At 36.6% G+C, this 17,281-nt stretch overlaps 1 protein-coding gene across 3 annotated transcripts in view; it reads right to left on the reverse strand.

Annotated features, from left to right (window-relative positions):
* NR2C2 (nuclear receptor subfamily 2 group C member 2) overlaps positions 1-17,281 on the reverse strand; it is a 91,746-nt gene that overhangs the window by 63,751 nt on the left and 10,714 nt on the right. Inside the window, exons 1-2 of one of the 3 annotated variants that reach the window (XM_037139359.2) lie at positions 16,521-16,583; positions 13,455-13,538 (exon numbers count right to left, since the gene is read on the reverse strand). The exons of 1 other annotated variant lie outside the window; for it this stretch is intronic. In XM_037139359.2, coding sequence (XP_036995254.1) covers positions 13,455-13,514 — 60 coding nt within the window. In that variant the 5' untranslated portion in view covers positions 13,515-13,538; positions 16,521-16,583. Of the gene's footprint in view, positions 1-13,454; positions 13,539-16,520; positions 16,584-17,281 lie in introns of those variants that run through there. One more of the 3 variants, XM_037139358.2, reaches the window with a different exon arrangement.

A 17,281-nucleotide genomic window follows, 5' to 3' on the forward strand; every position in this document is an offset into this window, starting at 1 on the left:
TGATTCTGCAGAAGTAAAAATGATTATAAGAGACTATGATAAACAATTCTACCCTAACAAACTGGACAACCTAGATGAAATGGACAGATTTAGGAACCTACCCAGGTTTAACCTAACAAGACTGAATCATTAAGAAATAGAAAATCTGAATGGATCTATAACTAGTAAGAAGATCTGAATTGGTATTCACGCCCCACCCCCACCCACCCCCAAAAGGCTGGGATTACGCCTGGTATTAATTTTAACAAACATTTAAAGAAGAATTAAAATAAAAACCTTCTCAATGCTTCCCCAAAAAAAGGAAAAGAAAACACTCTCAAACTTATTCTGAAAGGCCAGCACTGCCCTGATGACACCAGAGTCAGGCAGAGATGAAACAAGAAAACCAGTCAAATCAGTATTCCTTATGATATTGTAAAATTCCTCAACAAAATACTAGCAAATTGATATTGGCAGCATATTTAAAAGATTATATACCATGACCACATGGGATTTATTCCTGGAATGCAAAGATGGTTCAATATACAAAAATGAACCAATGAAATAGATCACACTAACAGAATAAAAATTTAAAAATACCCACAAGATCATCTCAATGATGGAGCAAGAGCATTTGACAAAATTCAACACCCTTTCATGATAAAAAACACTTAACAAACTAGGAATAGAGGAAAATTATCTCAACATAATAAAGATCATATGTGAAAAACCCTAGCTAAGAGTTTTGTGATGAAAAGACTGAAAAATTTTCCTTTAAGATTAGGGAGACAAGGATGTCTGCTTGCACCACTTTTACTCAATATTGTATTTAAAATTTTAGCTAAAGCAACTAGGCAAGAAAAATAAATACAAGGCATCCAAACTGGAAAAGCAGTAAAATCTCTCTTCACAGATGACATGATCATCCATATAGAAAACCCTAAAGATCACACACACACACACACACACACACACACACACACACTCACATCCAATAGTTAGAACCAGTAAACAAATCCAGCAGTTGCGGAATATAAAAATCAGCTGCATTTCTATATACTAACAATAAATAATGCTAAAAGAAAATTAAGATAATCCCATTTACAATAGCATTAAAAATATTTAGCAATAAACTTAACCAAGGAAGTAAAAGACTTCAACAGTGAAAACTATAAAACACTGTTGAAAGAAATTAAAGACATAAATAAATGGAAAAACATATGTTCATGGATTAGAAGATTTAATATTTTAAAGATGTCAATATCACACAGAGCTATCTATAGATTCAATGTAATCTCTATTAAATCCCGTCAAATTTTTTTGTGTGTGAACTAGAAAAGTCTATCCTAACCTTAACATGGAATTTCTATGGAATCTTTAAAAATAAGTACAAGGTTGGATGCCTCACACTTTCTGACTTCAAAACTTAACTGCAAAACTACAGTAATTAAATCATGTGGTAGAAGGATAAAGACAGAAAAAAAAAAACCAATGGAACAAAATAGAGTTCAGAACCTTGAGGATATGCTAAGTAACATAAGCTAGTTGGGAAAAAGAGTTCTGTATGATTTCACTTATATGAGGTATAAAAAGTAGTCATAGTTATAGCAGAATGGTGGTTGCCAGGGGCTAGGGACAGGAGGAAGTGGGGAATTGTTGTTTAATAATATAGTTTCAGTTTTACAAAATAAAAAGTTGTTGGGATCCATTGCACAACAATGTGAGTATACTTAACACTAGTGAACTGTATATTTAAAATGATCAAGATGGTAAATTTTGTTATATGGTTTTAATCATAATTAAAAAAAGAATAGAGAGACCATAAATAAATGTGCATATATGTTAAATGATTTACAAAAAGGGTGCCAAGACTATTCAATACAGAAAAGGATAGTTTTTTCAACAAATGGTGCTGGAAAACCTGAATATCTACATACAAAAGAATGAAGTTGGACTCATTCCCTATACTATATACAAACAGATCATAAACCTAAACATAAGAGCCCAAATTATAAAACTCTTAAAAGGAATCTTAGGGGTCAAGTATAGCATTGGATTTGGCAATGGTTTCATGGATACAACACCGAAGGCACAGGCAACAAAAAATGGATAAACTGGAAACTTCACTAAAACTAAAAACTTTTCATATCAAAGGGCATTACCAAGAGAGTGAAAAAGCAACCCACAGAATGGGAGAAAATATTTGCAAATCATATATCCGATGAGTGTTTAACATCCAGAATACATAAAGAACTTCTATAACTTAACAAAACACAAAATCCAATTAAACATGGGCAAAGGAGTCAAAGATCTCAAAAACGGATATACAGATAGCCAATAAGCACATGAAAAGCTGCTCAACATCACTAGTCATTGAGGAAAGATAAATCCAAACCACAATGAGACAACATATCATACCAATTAGGATGGCTGTTATTAAAAAACAAAAACCAGAAAATAACAAGAGTTGGTGCGGAAAACAGTATGACAGTCCCCCCAAAATTAAACATTAAAATCACCTTACCCAGCAATTCCACTTCTGGGGGCATACCCCAAAATACTGAAAGAATGAACTAGAAGAGGTATTTGTACACCCATGTTCATAGCAGGATTATTCACAGTAGTCAAGAGGTAAAAGCAACCCAGTGTCTCTGGATGGATAAACTGATAAAATGTGGTACATACATACAATGAAATATTTCTCAGCCTTAAAATAAAATTCTGATATATGCTACAATGTGGATGAACCTTGAGAATATTATAAGTGAAATAAACCTGTTGCAAAATGTCAGATATTATATGATTCCACTTATATAAGGTATCTAGAGTGGTCAAATTCACAGAGGAAAAATAGTGGTTGCCAATGGCTGGGGGAGAGGAAATGGGAGTTACTGTTTAAAGGGTACAGAGTTTCAGTTTGGGAAGATGAAAAACTCGAGATGGGCGGTGGTGATGGTTGCAGAACAAATATGACTATAATGCGCTTCCGTGTATAATGTATACCCATGTTTTTGTGCATGTTATACATGTGATTATTATACCCAAGGTATGTAATCATTATTACATACACATGTATAATGTGTATCCTTATATTTTCCTAAAAAATTTGCGCAAAAAAAGTATGCATTATATACAGCAAAATATGGTGCCTAATGCCACAGAACTGGTTAAAAATTTCACATTTTACCACACACACAAAAAACCCTCCCCAAAACGGGTAATGTCTTACACTAATTAAAAAAAAAAAAGCAGAGTAAGAATATTTATAGAAATAAAAAGTTAAATAGCAGAAAAAAATCAATTTAAAGAGAGAGACTTGGGGATAAGGAAAGGGTGGGGGTGTTTTGGGAGCTTCTCTGTTTTAAGCCAAACACAGTATTGGCCAACTTTTAAATCTATGTATATATACTACTTTGACAAGACAATGAAGATTTAAAGAACCAGTTGGTAAGAGGGCAGAATAACACAACTTAATGTAATGAGTTGGTTTTTCCAGGACATTGAAAACCTGAAACCTGAGCAATGACTTTGCTTTCTCCCACTTCAGGATGTAGTCTTGCCAACACTGAGTTTTATTCAGGAACTGGGAATGTCCTGTTTTCAAACTTGCACTTATAGGGAAGCCTGAAGTTTTCTACAATGGTGATGCAAGCCCTAATGACAATGAGAGCCCCATATGCATCCCGGGGCCCAGGGGAAAATCTTGCCAAGATCTATAAAGCCACCTCACTTCCATAAAAGCAACTTACATTCTGGGTCTATGAGCCATCTCTTTCTGCCAATCAGTAAGTAATGCAAAGTGTTCCAACACTTAAATCCTAAATTTCTCCTGACTCAAAACGCAGTTGAATAATGTCTTTACTTCATCTAGGCAACCATGAAGAAACAGTATGTGCATTTGTATTTGTGTGTGTGTGTGTGTGTGTGTGTGTGTGTGTCTGTTTTTTAAAAAATATTTTATTTATTTATTTTTAGATGGAGGGGAAGGGAGGGAGATAGAGAAGAAGAGAAACATCAATGTTTGGTTGCCTCTTGCACGCCCCACAATGCAGAACCTGGCCTGTAACCCCGGCATGTGCCACAACTGGGAAGTGAACCACCGATCCTTTCTTTACACTGAGACATACCAGCCAGGGCATACGTATATCTGTTTTAAATTTCTAGTTAGAGAAGGAACTCTTAAATGCTTAAGAAATATGAAGCCCTTTAAAAATTTTATTTTTTTCATATACCAAAAGCAAAATTAATGTGGTTAGATATATTATCTCCCACTGTATCAGTTACAAATTCTCAAGTGTTAACTATACCTTCAAAAACAATCAACTATATTTTTCTTTATCAAGTTTCATAGTCAATTCCACAGCACAAAGATTTAGCAGAACCCTGGATTCCATACTTCTGATACTCTGTGACCATGGAAAGAATCAATAGTTTTGTTTGTTTAAATAAGAGTGTAATTGACTCTTAAAAGTGTTACAATTAAAACCTGGAAAATGAAGGTATAAAAACTATATTTTTTGGACCATAAGATACACCTAAGTTTTAGAGGAGAAAAATAGGAAAAACATTTTGAAGGAAAAAATGTGGTAAATATTTAATAAATAACATAATATTTCATCAATGTAAATGGTAAACAGAACTTAACAGCAGCATTAACAACCATCATTCCTCCCAAATTTGGGGGTGGTGTGTCTTACAGTCTACAAAATACGGGTATGTATAATCCAGAAAACTACTAATTTATTAGCATTACAGATATTTAAAAAAATGAACCTATTACGTAGTGGTTAAAAGCCTGGGCTCTGAAGTCATTCAGACATGGGTTTGAAACTTCGCAAAATAAAGTTTCTAATTCTTAGTTTCCTCTTATTTAAAGTGTGGAAAGTAATAATGCTTCCCTTACAGTGTTAATGGAAGTAGGGGCTCTGTCCCGAAAAAGTCCAGCCATTGTTAATGAGATTTGGTGCCCTGTGACTTCTGGCTTTTCCCAAAACTACAATCGCCTTTGAAAGGGAAGAGATTTTAGACTGCAGATGAGATTCAGGAAAATACAATGGGGCAGCTGATGGTGACTGGGAGAACTGTATGAGGTCCCAAGGTACCTATTTTGAAGAGGACTTCGGCGTCATTGTCCCTTGTACAATGTTTCTTGTATCTTCTTCAATAAATGTCTCTATTTTTCATATTACTTGGCTGGATACTTTCTGGACAGATCTCACATTAAATGAGATGACGGGCTTACCATAATTAATACCTGGCACGCTATAACAGTACATGGCATACAGCTATAAATAAGTATTAGATATAAAAACCTTACAAAATTGGTATCAAACTGTATATGCTGTAGTATCTGAATGTAGTTTATTGTATGTGCAATCATGCTTTACTGTTTTTGAAAGTATGTAATTCTAATTAAAAAGTGGAAATTGTCACAAATTTCTTTAGTTAAAAAAATGTTTTTTGTAGTTTTATTTTGTAATACACTTCCTAATTTTAGAAGTGACATCTGGTTGCTGTTATTACTGTTTTTAATCAACACTTTTATTAAGACATAGTTTACTTACCATACAATCTACCCATGTAAAGTATATAATTCACTGGTTTCTAGTATACAGGTTAGGGCAAAAGTAGGTTTACAGTTGTGAGTATACGAAACAGAGTTTACTCTTGTATTATGGTATCCTTTTCCATACAAACAACTGTACACTTACTTTTGCCCCACCCTGTATTTACAGATATGTGACAGCATCACCACAGTCAATTTTCTAACATTTCATCACAAAAAACCCCAAGCCCCCACAAAAACACCTGTACCCTTAGGTATCTCCCCAATATCCAGCCCTAAGAACAACTGATCTACTTCCTACATTTGGCTGTTTCTATCTTCTGGTTATTTTGAATAATGCTGCTATAAACATTCAGTACAAGTTTTTGTGTAGTCATATGTTTTCATCTCTTTTGGTTATGTAGCTAGTAATGGAATTACTAGGTCATAGGGTAACTCTATGTTTAACTTTTTGAGAAACTGCCAGACTATTCCAAAGTGGCCATACCATTTTACATTCCTACTAGCCATGTGTAGGTGGTTTCCAATTTCTTTACTCCCTCACCAACACTTGTTATCTGACTTTTTATTTCTAACCATTCTAGTGAATATGGAATGGTATCTCACTGTGATTTTGATTAGGGCGGAAATTAATGAAATAGAGAATACAAAAACAATAGAGGGGAAAAAAAAAATCAGTGAAACCAAAAGGTAGTTCTTTAAAAAGATCAAATTACCTACTCTGACCAAGAAAAAAAAGTTCAAATTACTAGAATCAGAAATGAGTGAGGAGAAATTGCAACTGACCTTACAGATATAAAAAGGATTACATAGATTATAAAGGAACCCAATTACTTCGAACTAAATTACTCTTTAGTACTGAAACAATGAACAGATAAAATGAATCAATTCTCAAAAAGATATAAATCACTGAAATTGATTCAAGAAGAAACAGACAGTATGAATAGACCTATTAGAAGTGTAGAGACTAAATTAGTAACCAAAAAACTAACAATATAAAAAGCCCACATCCAGACAGCTTCATTGCTGAATTCTACCAGACATTTGAAAAAGAATACTAAAATAAAAACCCAACTAAAATATCACCTTCCCATGAAGAACTATGTGATTTGAGAAAATTAATACTAATTCTTCATAAAAAATTTCAGAAAACAGAGAGGTCAAACAGTCTGCAAGTGGAAAGGCAGAATTTAAATCCAGGAGATCTGGCTCCAGGAGATCTGGCTCCAGCACCTACACTCTTGACTATTATATTAAACCATCTTTCTGAATAACTGAATAAATTTGAACAATTATATAGGATATCAAGTTGTTACTTTGTGTTATCCAACTTTTTTAGTTTACCTTGGTATTTGTGATTTATATCTGGTCTATACAGAATACAAAATGACTGATCTGGAGAATCGGGAGAAAATCATTTGCATAATTGAAAACGTTACTGACTTCATTCATGGAGCAAAAGCATGTCATCTACTAGAACTATTCACACATCTCTCAATTTTTTTAAACCTCAACAAAGGATCTGTTTTATAGATTTTAGAGAGGGAGAGAGAAAAAGTGGGGGAGGGAGGAAGAGGGGTAGATGGACAAAGAGAGAGACAGAAAGAAACATTGACTGGCTGCCTCACATACACTACCCAATCAGGAAACAAATCCACAACCTAGGTATGTGCCCTGACCAGGAATCAAACCCACAACCCTTTGGTGTACAGGATGATGCTCCAACCAACTGAGCCACCTAGCTAGGGCTCTTTATACATTTTTATTTCAATGATTTCTCACAACAATCCTATGAGATAGGTACTATCATTATTCCCATTTTCTAGATGGTAATACTGAGGCCCAAAGCAGTTTCCCAGATAGCAAATGGCAGGACCAAGATTTAAACCCCAATCCATCCCTAAGAGCCTCCTTTCCACCATAGAAGGTCACCCCTCTAGTGTGGCCCATCATCTCATGCTTGACCCTGTGACAACTCTTGGAGAGCAGACGAGCAGTCTTATTATTCACCTATGTGCCTTCTCTGGCAGATGGACAGGAAAGGGATATGCTCCTTCACTGTCTGCTGAGTAAATAAACAGTTGTCCAAAACTGCCTGTTAGTAACCCTTCAATTTAGATACTTAATTCGAACTCAATTACTCTTTAGTACTGAAACAATAAACAGCAGGTTTTCTTGTTTAGCAGATCTAATATACAGGGTTAGGCAAAAATAGCTTTATAGTTCTAAGCATGCAAAATGTGTTATTTACTAATTACTGTATTATTTACTTGTATTATTTCCATACGAACTGTAAATCTACTTTTGCCCGCCCACCCCATACATACAGTCACACACCACATAACATTTTGGTCAATGCTAGGACACATACACAAGTGTGGTCTGAAATAATTATAATAAAGCTGAAAAATTCCTATTGCCTAGTGACATTCCTTATGTGTTGGTGGTAATGCTGGTTGACATCTGCTGTTATTTTAGCTTCAAGTGTACACTCCAGTGATTAGACATTATATATAACTTACTAAGTGATCATCTAAATTTTGTACCTGTCTCACACCATACATATTTATTAGAATATTATTGACTGTACTCCCTATGCGATTCTTTTTTAAATTTATTTTTATTCTTTTAATTTTATTTTATTGATTATACCATTACATTTGTTCTATTTCCCCTCCTCCATTCCCCTCCACACTGCACACCCCTCCCCTACCATTCTCCCCCCTTTAGTTCATGAACACGTGTCTCAAGTTCTTTAGATTCTATATTTTCCCTACTATTCTTGCCCTCCCCCCTTCTATGCTGTACTTTCTATTCTATAATAAATAATTTGTATTTTTTTAAATCCTCACCTGAGGACACTTTCTCATTGCTTTTAGAGAGACAGGCAGGAACCGAAACACCAATGTGAGAGAGAAGCGCTGATCACTTGCCTCTCTTCATGCGCCTGGACCAGGGATTGCAAGCATCCAAACCAGCAACCTAGGTATGTGCTCTCATTGGAATAAAACTTGCAACCCTTCAGTTACGGGATGATGCTACAACCAAGCCACAGCAGCCAGGGCCAATTTTTACTTCTTAATCCCATCACCTGTTTCAGCAATACCACCAACCCACCCACCCCCACCCTCATCTGGCAACTGTCAAAATGTTCTCTGTATCTATGAATCTGTTCCTGTTCTGCTTGTTGGCTCATTTACTTTTTTAAATTGTTGATGGATATGTATTTACTCCATTTTATTCTTACATTTTTAGTCTTTTCTTCTTCTTCTTCTTCTTCTTCTTCTTCTTCTTCTTCTTCTTCAAGAAGATCCTTTAATATTTCATTTAATACTGGTTTGGTGGTGAACTCCTTTAGCTTTTTCTTATCTGGGAACTCTTTATCTGTCCTTTGATTCTAAATGATAGTTTTGCTGGGTAGAGTACTCTTGGTTGTAGGTCCCTGCTTTTCATCACTTTGAATATTTCTTGCTACTCCCTTCTGGCCTGCAAAGTTTCTGTTGAGAAGTCGGCTGACAGTCTTCTGCGAGTTTCCTCGTATAACTGCATTTTTTTTTGCTGCTTTTAAGATTGTCTTTAATCTTTTGCATTTTAATTATGATGTGTCTTGGTGTGGGGCTCTCTGTACTTCCTGGACTTAATGTCTATTTCCTTAGCCAGGTTAGGGAAATTTTGTCATTATTTTTTCCAAATAGGTTTTAAATCTCTTACTCTCTCTCTCTTTCCAGCACCCTCGTGTGAACACTGGTATGCTTGAAGTGGTCCCAGAGGCTCCTTACACTATTCACATTTTTTTTTTAAATTCTTTTTCCTTTTTGCCATTCTGACTGGGTGTTTTTTTGCTTCCCATATTCTGAATTGCTGACTTCATTCTCAGCTTCATCTACTGTACTGTTGTTGATTCCCAGTATTTATTTCAGTTAGCGTATCCTTCATTTCTGCATGGTCCTTTTTTATGTTGGGTCTTTGCTAAGTTCATTGAGCACCCTTATAACCAGTGTTTTGAACTTTGCATCTAGTAGATTGCTTGTCTCTATTTTGTTTAGTTCTTTTTCTGGAGTTATGTTTTTGGTTGTTTTTTTTCCCATTTCACATGTTTGTTTGTCTCATCATTTTGGCAGCCTCCTTGTGTTTGTTTCTATGAATTAGATAGAGCTGCTATGTCTCCCAGGCTTGGTAGAGTGGCCTAATGTATTAAGTGTTCTGTAGGGTCCAGTGGCACAGCCTTCCTGCTCTCCGAAGTTGAGCGCTTGAGATGTGCCCCATGTGGGTATGTACACCCTTCTGTTGTAGTTGATCATTGTTGCTGCTGGCACATCAAGGGAAGAGATTACCCTCAGGCCTATCAGCTGCAAGGACTGGCTGCAACCATCAACCTTTCAGGATGGAGGCTCAATTGCAAAGGGGCCCACTCCAAACAGCAAGACTTATTTAGTGGGGCTCTTGTGCCTGCTGAGTTCGCCCCTTGAGCATGTTGCTTGTGGAGGTGGTTGGGTGGTAATGCTTCATATGGTCTGAAGCTCTCCACTGGGTGTGCTGGCTCTGGGGCTTCTCAAGAGGTTCAGGCCAAGGTCAGCCACCACCAGTGTTCTTTGACACCTGGCATGAACTACAAAGTGATCTGCAGATGGTTGCTATTTGTGCTGGGCTTGGAGGTGTTCAGGAGAGGGCCAAGCTGTGAACCAAGGCTGGCTGCTGCTAGTGCTGAAACTAGGGCTACTTAGTGAGAGGTACAGAGCATACTGAGGAAAGATGCTGCTTGTTTGAGAGATTTTAGGAAAATCTGAAGAGCCTAGACAGGCATTCATATGAAAAAGCCACTGGAAACATATCGGCTGGACCTGACAGTGGGGTGGAGCAGGCCCTAGGGTATCACCACGCAGGGTAAATAGTACGGCAGGGTAAATAGTACAAGCCAGGTTGATGGAATCTCAGATATGGTGCCTGCCTGCCTGCTCTGTAGGGGGCAGGTCTCAGAAAAAAGCCTCTGGGAGAAAGCTGCCACTCCCAGCTCTTGTCTACATGTCAGACAATTCAGTTTCTCCCCATTTGCCCTAGTCCCCCTCAAGCTGCTGCCCCAGCCCTGGAGCTCAGAGAGAATGTGTCTGAATAAGAGCATGCTTAGACCCTTTAAGAAGTGCTTGGAACTCCAGAAGTCCTCTGTCTCCCTTAGCCTTAATTCCCACTGGATTTAGAGTCAGAAGTTATGGGGACTTCTCTTTCTGGAACTGGAACCCTGGGCTAGGAGGCCTAGAGTGGGGCTAGAACACCTCACTTCACAGTGGGGACCTCTGCAGATGAAATATCCCCCCCCCCAATTTGTATCCACACCACATGGGTGTGGGGCCAATGAGTTCCATGTCTATACCCTTCCTACCTGTCTTGATTTGGTTACTTCTTTAATTCCCTAATTGTAAGACTTCCATTCAACCAGATTTTAGGTGGTTTGAATGATAGTTGTTCTGTAGTTTAGCTATAATTCTGATATGGTTGTGGGAGGAGGCAAGTATCATGTTTACATATGCTGCCATTTTGCCTGGAAATCATCACCATTGGCGTGTGAAGAATTTTAGTAATTAGTGAATGCACGCCATGAAGTAGAAAAGGTTGAAACTGCTGGGCTATACCATATAGCCCAGGTGTGCATATGGTAGTTAGGCTAGACCATCCACGTTTATGTAAGTATACCCCACGATGTTTGTACAACAACAAAATTGCCTAACAATGAATTTCGCAGAATGCACTGCCATCGTTAAGTGGTGCATGGCTGTAGTCATTATAATATATAGTTCAAAGTTATTAAGCTCAAAATTTCAAACAACACATACATTGTTTCTTGGCCTTTTGGCTAAGATCAAGTACAAAACACACACACACACACACACACACACACACACACGCACACACACTTATCCCTCAAAATTATAGCAAATCTAAGGAATATTTTAAATAGGAAGACAGCTTTTGCACTTTCATTGAGAATGCCTTCTATTATTTTGGAAATTTCCTAAAACTGTAATTTTTTGCCATGGGAAACAATAGTTGCACTAAGTTAATACTATATGAAATTCAATTTCCTGAAGGAAATAAGGTACATGACAAAAAATTTTAGCTAGCAAATTTTCTCAATGCATACACAAAATATATTAACTTATAAGTTACTACAGGTTGGGCCTATAGATTATTAAACTAAGTTCCTCCCCTTAAAGAATTAATGACTTTTTATGGCAGTGATCCACACTAGTCTCTAAATCAACCTCAACTAGAAACTGTATCAAATGCAAAATAACCCTAAATGTTTGAAAACCCAATGATTTTCAAGGTAATTATTCCTATCAGAAACTATAGCAACAAATAACCACAAAGATTATAACAGCTGATAGGTCTTTCAAAAATATCATACCAAAAGATGTGTGAAATCCATCTGCTATCATCTTGAGTTAATATAATCATTATTTGCTGAAGGAAAGGGCTGATTAATTACACTATTGCCTTAAAGTTAATGGTTGATCTAAAATCTGAAAAATCTGCTCACTACTTTTATTGGTTTAAACTGGCATGTATGTACTTAGTTTTTATTTTTACAAATACTTTCTATAAATGTCCATTCTTCCACAAATTTGCATTTTTGCCCCAGATATATAAGTACTAGTTTAAAAATACAAATCTCAGGGGAGGCTGGGATGGGAGAAATAGACAAAAAACTGCACTTGAAAAATAACTAAGTAAAATTTAAAAAAAAAAACCCAAAACAAAAAAACCCACAAAAATACAAATCTGAATTGTTCTAATGGTTCCTGGTTGCAGTATGATGCATAGTTTATTGGAGCTTTGGAAGAAGGGACACAGAACTGAGTCAGCGTGTGCTTTTGCCAAGTGCTGATGTACTTGTTTTTGAACCTTGGTTTCCTCACTTATGACATGGGAACAATGATCATACCAGCCTCGTAAAGTTGTTGTGATGACCGAAGACCTTCCATATGACCCAGTACATAGCGAAAAGATCTGACCCTATTTCCCTCCTTTATACCTCAAGTTGCCTGAACATGCCAAGCTATTTCATGTCTTTTTATAGGTTATCTGACTTATGCCACCCCACTTCCTTATTTCTGTCTGACAAATGTTTACTTGGCATTCAAGATCCACCTCCTAGACCACCTTCCTCACACAGAGTTGTATTTTTCACCCTGTTTTAAAATGACTTTTTAACCAGGCTGTGAAAATGCTAAAGGAAGAACCAATGGCTCATTCACTTCTGTATTTCTAGGCTCTTAGCAAAATCCCCAGTACATAGTAGATGGTCAATGATGACTACAGAATGCACAGAATCGGGTTTTCCATCATACCACAATATTGACAAAGTGTCAACGGTGGAATAAACTAAGAGCTTTGGAGTTAATGCTGTACTCACATATGTGATATACATTAGATTCTTTTAGTTCAAGGTGAGTGTTTTATTTTTTTTTAGATTTTATTTATTTATTTTTAGAGAGAGGGGAAGGGAGAAAAAAGGGAGAGAAACACCAATTTGTGGTTGCCTCTTGTGCACCCTCTACTGGGGACCTGGCCTGCAACCCAGGCATATGCCCTAATTGGGAATTGAACTGGTGACCCTTTGTTTTGCAGTCCAGTGCTCAATCACTGAACCACACCAGCCAGGGCTCAAGGTGAAATTTTTTAAAAGTCACCTACTGTATGCGGCTAGGCTATTCTACTCATGCAAAGGAACACAGGAGTAAACATTCTTGTCATTTTCACCTTTTTCTTCTATGGCAGTACCCTGCTTTGGATTTAGATTACATGCTGACCTCAATGGGACTGCTTAAAAAAAAAAAAAAAAAAGAGCACATTGATGTGCTTTTCCTTTCAAAAGCAAGGGTGCCAGCTATTGTGCTAGCCCGTCACTCACCTCAGCCACCTGCTGGGTCCCCACTCTGTTCTGAACCAGCCCCTCCATATTTGTAGCCATGGTGAAGCAAGATCATTAGAGAACCTGTTTGGAAAGATGCAGCAACTTCTATCAGGTGGGGAGAAACCAAGCTACTTGAAATGTATCAGCAATCAAAATTCATCTTTGATACTGTCTTGTGTAGATTCTGCTCTCTACAGAAAACACAGCTAGCAGGCTAAACATATTTGGACAAGCCGCACCAGATTCTTCAATTACAGTTACCAAAATTAATTAGTAGAAACATTTCAATTTGGAAACAAGACTTTCCCTGGTAAATATAGACAAAGATGAATTGGAACTTTAATTATCAGGTCTCTTGGGTTGTAACAGCTTGGTCCATCTCTTAGGAAGGTGGGAATCACACCTTTTTGTTTAGTTCCCTGTCACATTACACTGAATAAGAAGGTGGCTGAGAAAAATGTGAGATCAACTTCAAATACAGACAGCACTCGATTGCTATCATCAACTATACTTCTGTTACTAGTGTCAGTGTGAGAACACTGTCCAGGTGCTAAGACACCTCACTCTTAATATTAGTACTAACAAAAAAAAAAAGAAGAAGAAGAAGAAGAAGACTGCATTACTAAAGTGGTCTAAGAACATGGTACCCATAAATTTACCAATTCACATCTTTAGGTGTTCATTAAAGTAAAAAACCAAATAATTCCGCTACCTCTTAATAGAAAAAAGTGATTATTTGTAAAAATTGAGGAAAATTATCTAAAGACCAAAAATTCTGCTAGACTTTTGGGTCAGGATCAGTTGAGTACTAGCACTTTTGATGAAACAGAGCCCCGGTCTTGTCAAAACCTAGCTACCCTGAATAGTCCCTAAACTCTTTCCATTATAATATTCTCCCACAAAGAATCCAGGATAAAGGGATCCCACTTTGTACCTAGTTCCTGGACAAATCACAAAAATTTCATTATTGGCTGTACAGTTCCCATAGTTAATAAAACAAACCTCTGGTATTTATTTCTAGCATTCACATTTACAAACTAGATGGGATTACTACTGAGTATATAATATACACGATGCACACGCAGTTCATCGTGTGCATCGTGTATATTATATACATTGCTTGGCCCTTCCTCAATTACAAATTTTGCAATGTAATTTTACAAACACTTTCCTATAATTCTTACTTAAAGTATTATAAGCACTGTTCTCTATGAAGCTCCTTCATTCTCTTGAGACTTTTTCTACTATTCTATCCACTATTAGACAGCCCCTTCTATGATCATAATTCCCCTTCAGATTATTTTGCCAAAATGGTAATGAGAGAGAAATTGGAGCATGAAACTGTGATTGACAAATAAGAAATAACTGGCCCCTGCTTTCAAGAACAAAATCCTATAAGAGCAGGTACTATGTCAACTGCCACAGGATACCAGGTCACCAGTGGGTGATTCATCTTCACGCAGAGCACATGGTCTGAATTACAGAGGTAGTGCTTCTGTTTATTTATACTTTTTAAGATGTAGTTAAGACTTTCAACTGTTATTTTCTTTCCCTTGTTCATAGATGAAAAAGCACAGAGAAACTTTTCCCCTACTTACGGTTTGGTTCCAACTATCAGAGGAAAAAAGCATCACTTCACATGTACAAGAAAAGTCAACTGTTGTTAAAAACACAATTATTGCATGTGAAGAGTCTAGAGTTTCATTTTTCTTCCCCTCAAAACAGAGCTCTCTAAAGACTAAAATGGATAAAGATAGCCAATAGTATTATATATTGAGAAATAAAATCCATCCGTGCATGCAGCTGCAACTATTAAATTTTTTTTTAAAGAGGGGAAGGGAGGGGGAGAGAGAAGGGAGAGAAACATAGATGGAAGACAGAAACATTGACTGGTTACTTCCTGTAAGTGCCCCAACCAGGGACCAAACCCAGAACCCAGGCATGTGTCCTGACTGGGAATCAAACCCATGACCTTCTGGTTTACTGGACGACACTCCAACCAGCTGAGCCACACCGACCAGAACTGCAACTATTAATTTTATCATTTTAAGTGTTATTAGCATTTCTGTTCTGTTATTAACTGCAGTTATCATTAGGAAATACTACTATTGAGTAGTATACACATAAGAGTACTAGAAAGGCCTATCTTTCTATTGGCTTTCCCTAAAAGAGGTGGCTTAATCTTTCAAGGTTTGAGTTGAAGTGGATTTAATAGATGACTGCCTGCCTGATTAAGGTGACTTAGTAACTCAGAAAACTGTCTGTAATGACTCACTTTAACACTAAATTTACAGGACTGATCAACTTCACATGAAACTAGGGGGCTACAAGATACTGCTAACAACCAATAATTATAGAGATTAGGTCATGGAGAAGTAGTAATTAACATGTTTAGCTTAGAAAAGCTAAATACTCTAGATATTAATTTTTGTTGATTATGTAAATTACAAATATCTTCTACTCTGGAGCTTATCTATTTACTTAATTTATCGTGTCTTTTGGTGAACCAAAGTTCTTAAATTTAACAAGGATGAATTTATGAACATTTTCTTTTATAGTTTGTACTTTACTGTTTTATTTGTAAAAATCTTGCTCTGCCTGAGGCTCAAAGTATAATTTTATGTATTATAAATGTTTAAGAGTTTTGTCCCTCACATTTAAGTCCTCAATCCATCTAAAAATTGATTCTTGAGTGTAATAAGAATCCAATTACTTTTCTCTCTGTAAGGTTAATCAGTTTTCCAGCATCATTTTTTTGAACAATCTGTCCTTTACCCCATTAACCTGCAATGTACCTGTGTCATATCTCAGGCTTCCCTGTATATGTGGATATAATTTTAGGTTCTGTATTATATTCCACTACTGTTACTTAACTTTTTCCATGTTACTACCATTATCTAATTATTGCAGTTTTATAATAACTCTTGCTTTGTTAGGACAAGTGCCTCACCCCCCCCCCCCCCCCCCCCCAATCTTGCTCTCTTTCCCACAACTTCTTCCTGGACCATCTCAAACACTCAAGACCCAGAACAGCAACCTTTCTTTATACACATGAATTCTTACAATTCTTGATCTCACTCTTGGTTTTCTGCCTCCAAAGCAGCTTCAGGCATCAACAGCAGCTTTGGAACTGCTTAAAAATGAACAAGGAGGAATGTATACCTTCTGGAAAAATAAGCAGACAAAGAGTGAGAATAATAGTGAGAAAGAGAAATTGAAAGAGAAACTGTGAAAAGCAACTGCTTTCAATAAAAATTTAAATCTAGTGAGAGCAGATAAAAGAGTAATTAAAAATTTTTGTTTCATCATTTTTGAAACTCACAAACTATATTTTACTTTCATATATAAGTAATAATGATAGAGGCTTATTCCAGGATATCACAATGTAAGAAGAACAAAATCCTCAGGTGATATCAGGAAATGAGGGAAAACATTTTAACTCCAGTGCATAGGTTAAAAAAAAAGAGAGACAATGCCGAGGGTAACACTCTCACCTGAGAGCTTCTCTTCCTGCTACCACAGCAACAGGCAGTCCTAAAGACAGACCACGTGGTAGGAAGACAAGGCAGAGCATTTTGACAATGATTGTCATTAGGAGGTATCCTCCTAGAATGAGAAGCTCCAGGAACAGTGTATTGAGTTCACCTATAGTTCAAAAAACCAGTCACTAGCACAATATAATTTTGCATTTGAAGTCTGAAAAAAAGAACAACCTGTTGTTTTGATACTACAAACTACACAAAGCACTTAAAAACAATCTTCTTGGCTGGTAGAGCTAAGCATGATAATAATGATACTAACTAACATTTACTGAGTGATTACTA

This window comes from Artibeus jamaicensis, unplaced genomic scaffold, assembly GCF_021234435.1.
Source record: "Artibeus jamaicensis isolate MK-2021 breed Jamaican fruit bat unplaced genomic scaffold, CSHL_Jam_final contig_519, whole genome shotgun sequence".
Lineage (NCBI taxonomy): Eukaryota > Metazoa > Chordata > Mammalia > Chiroptera > Phyllostomidae > Artibeus > Artibeus jamaicensis.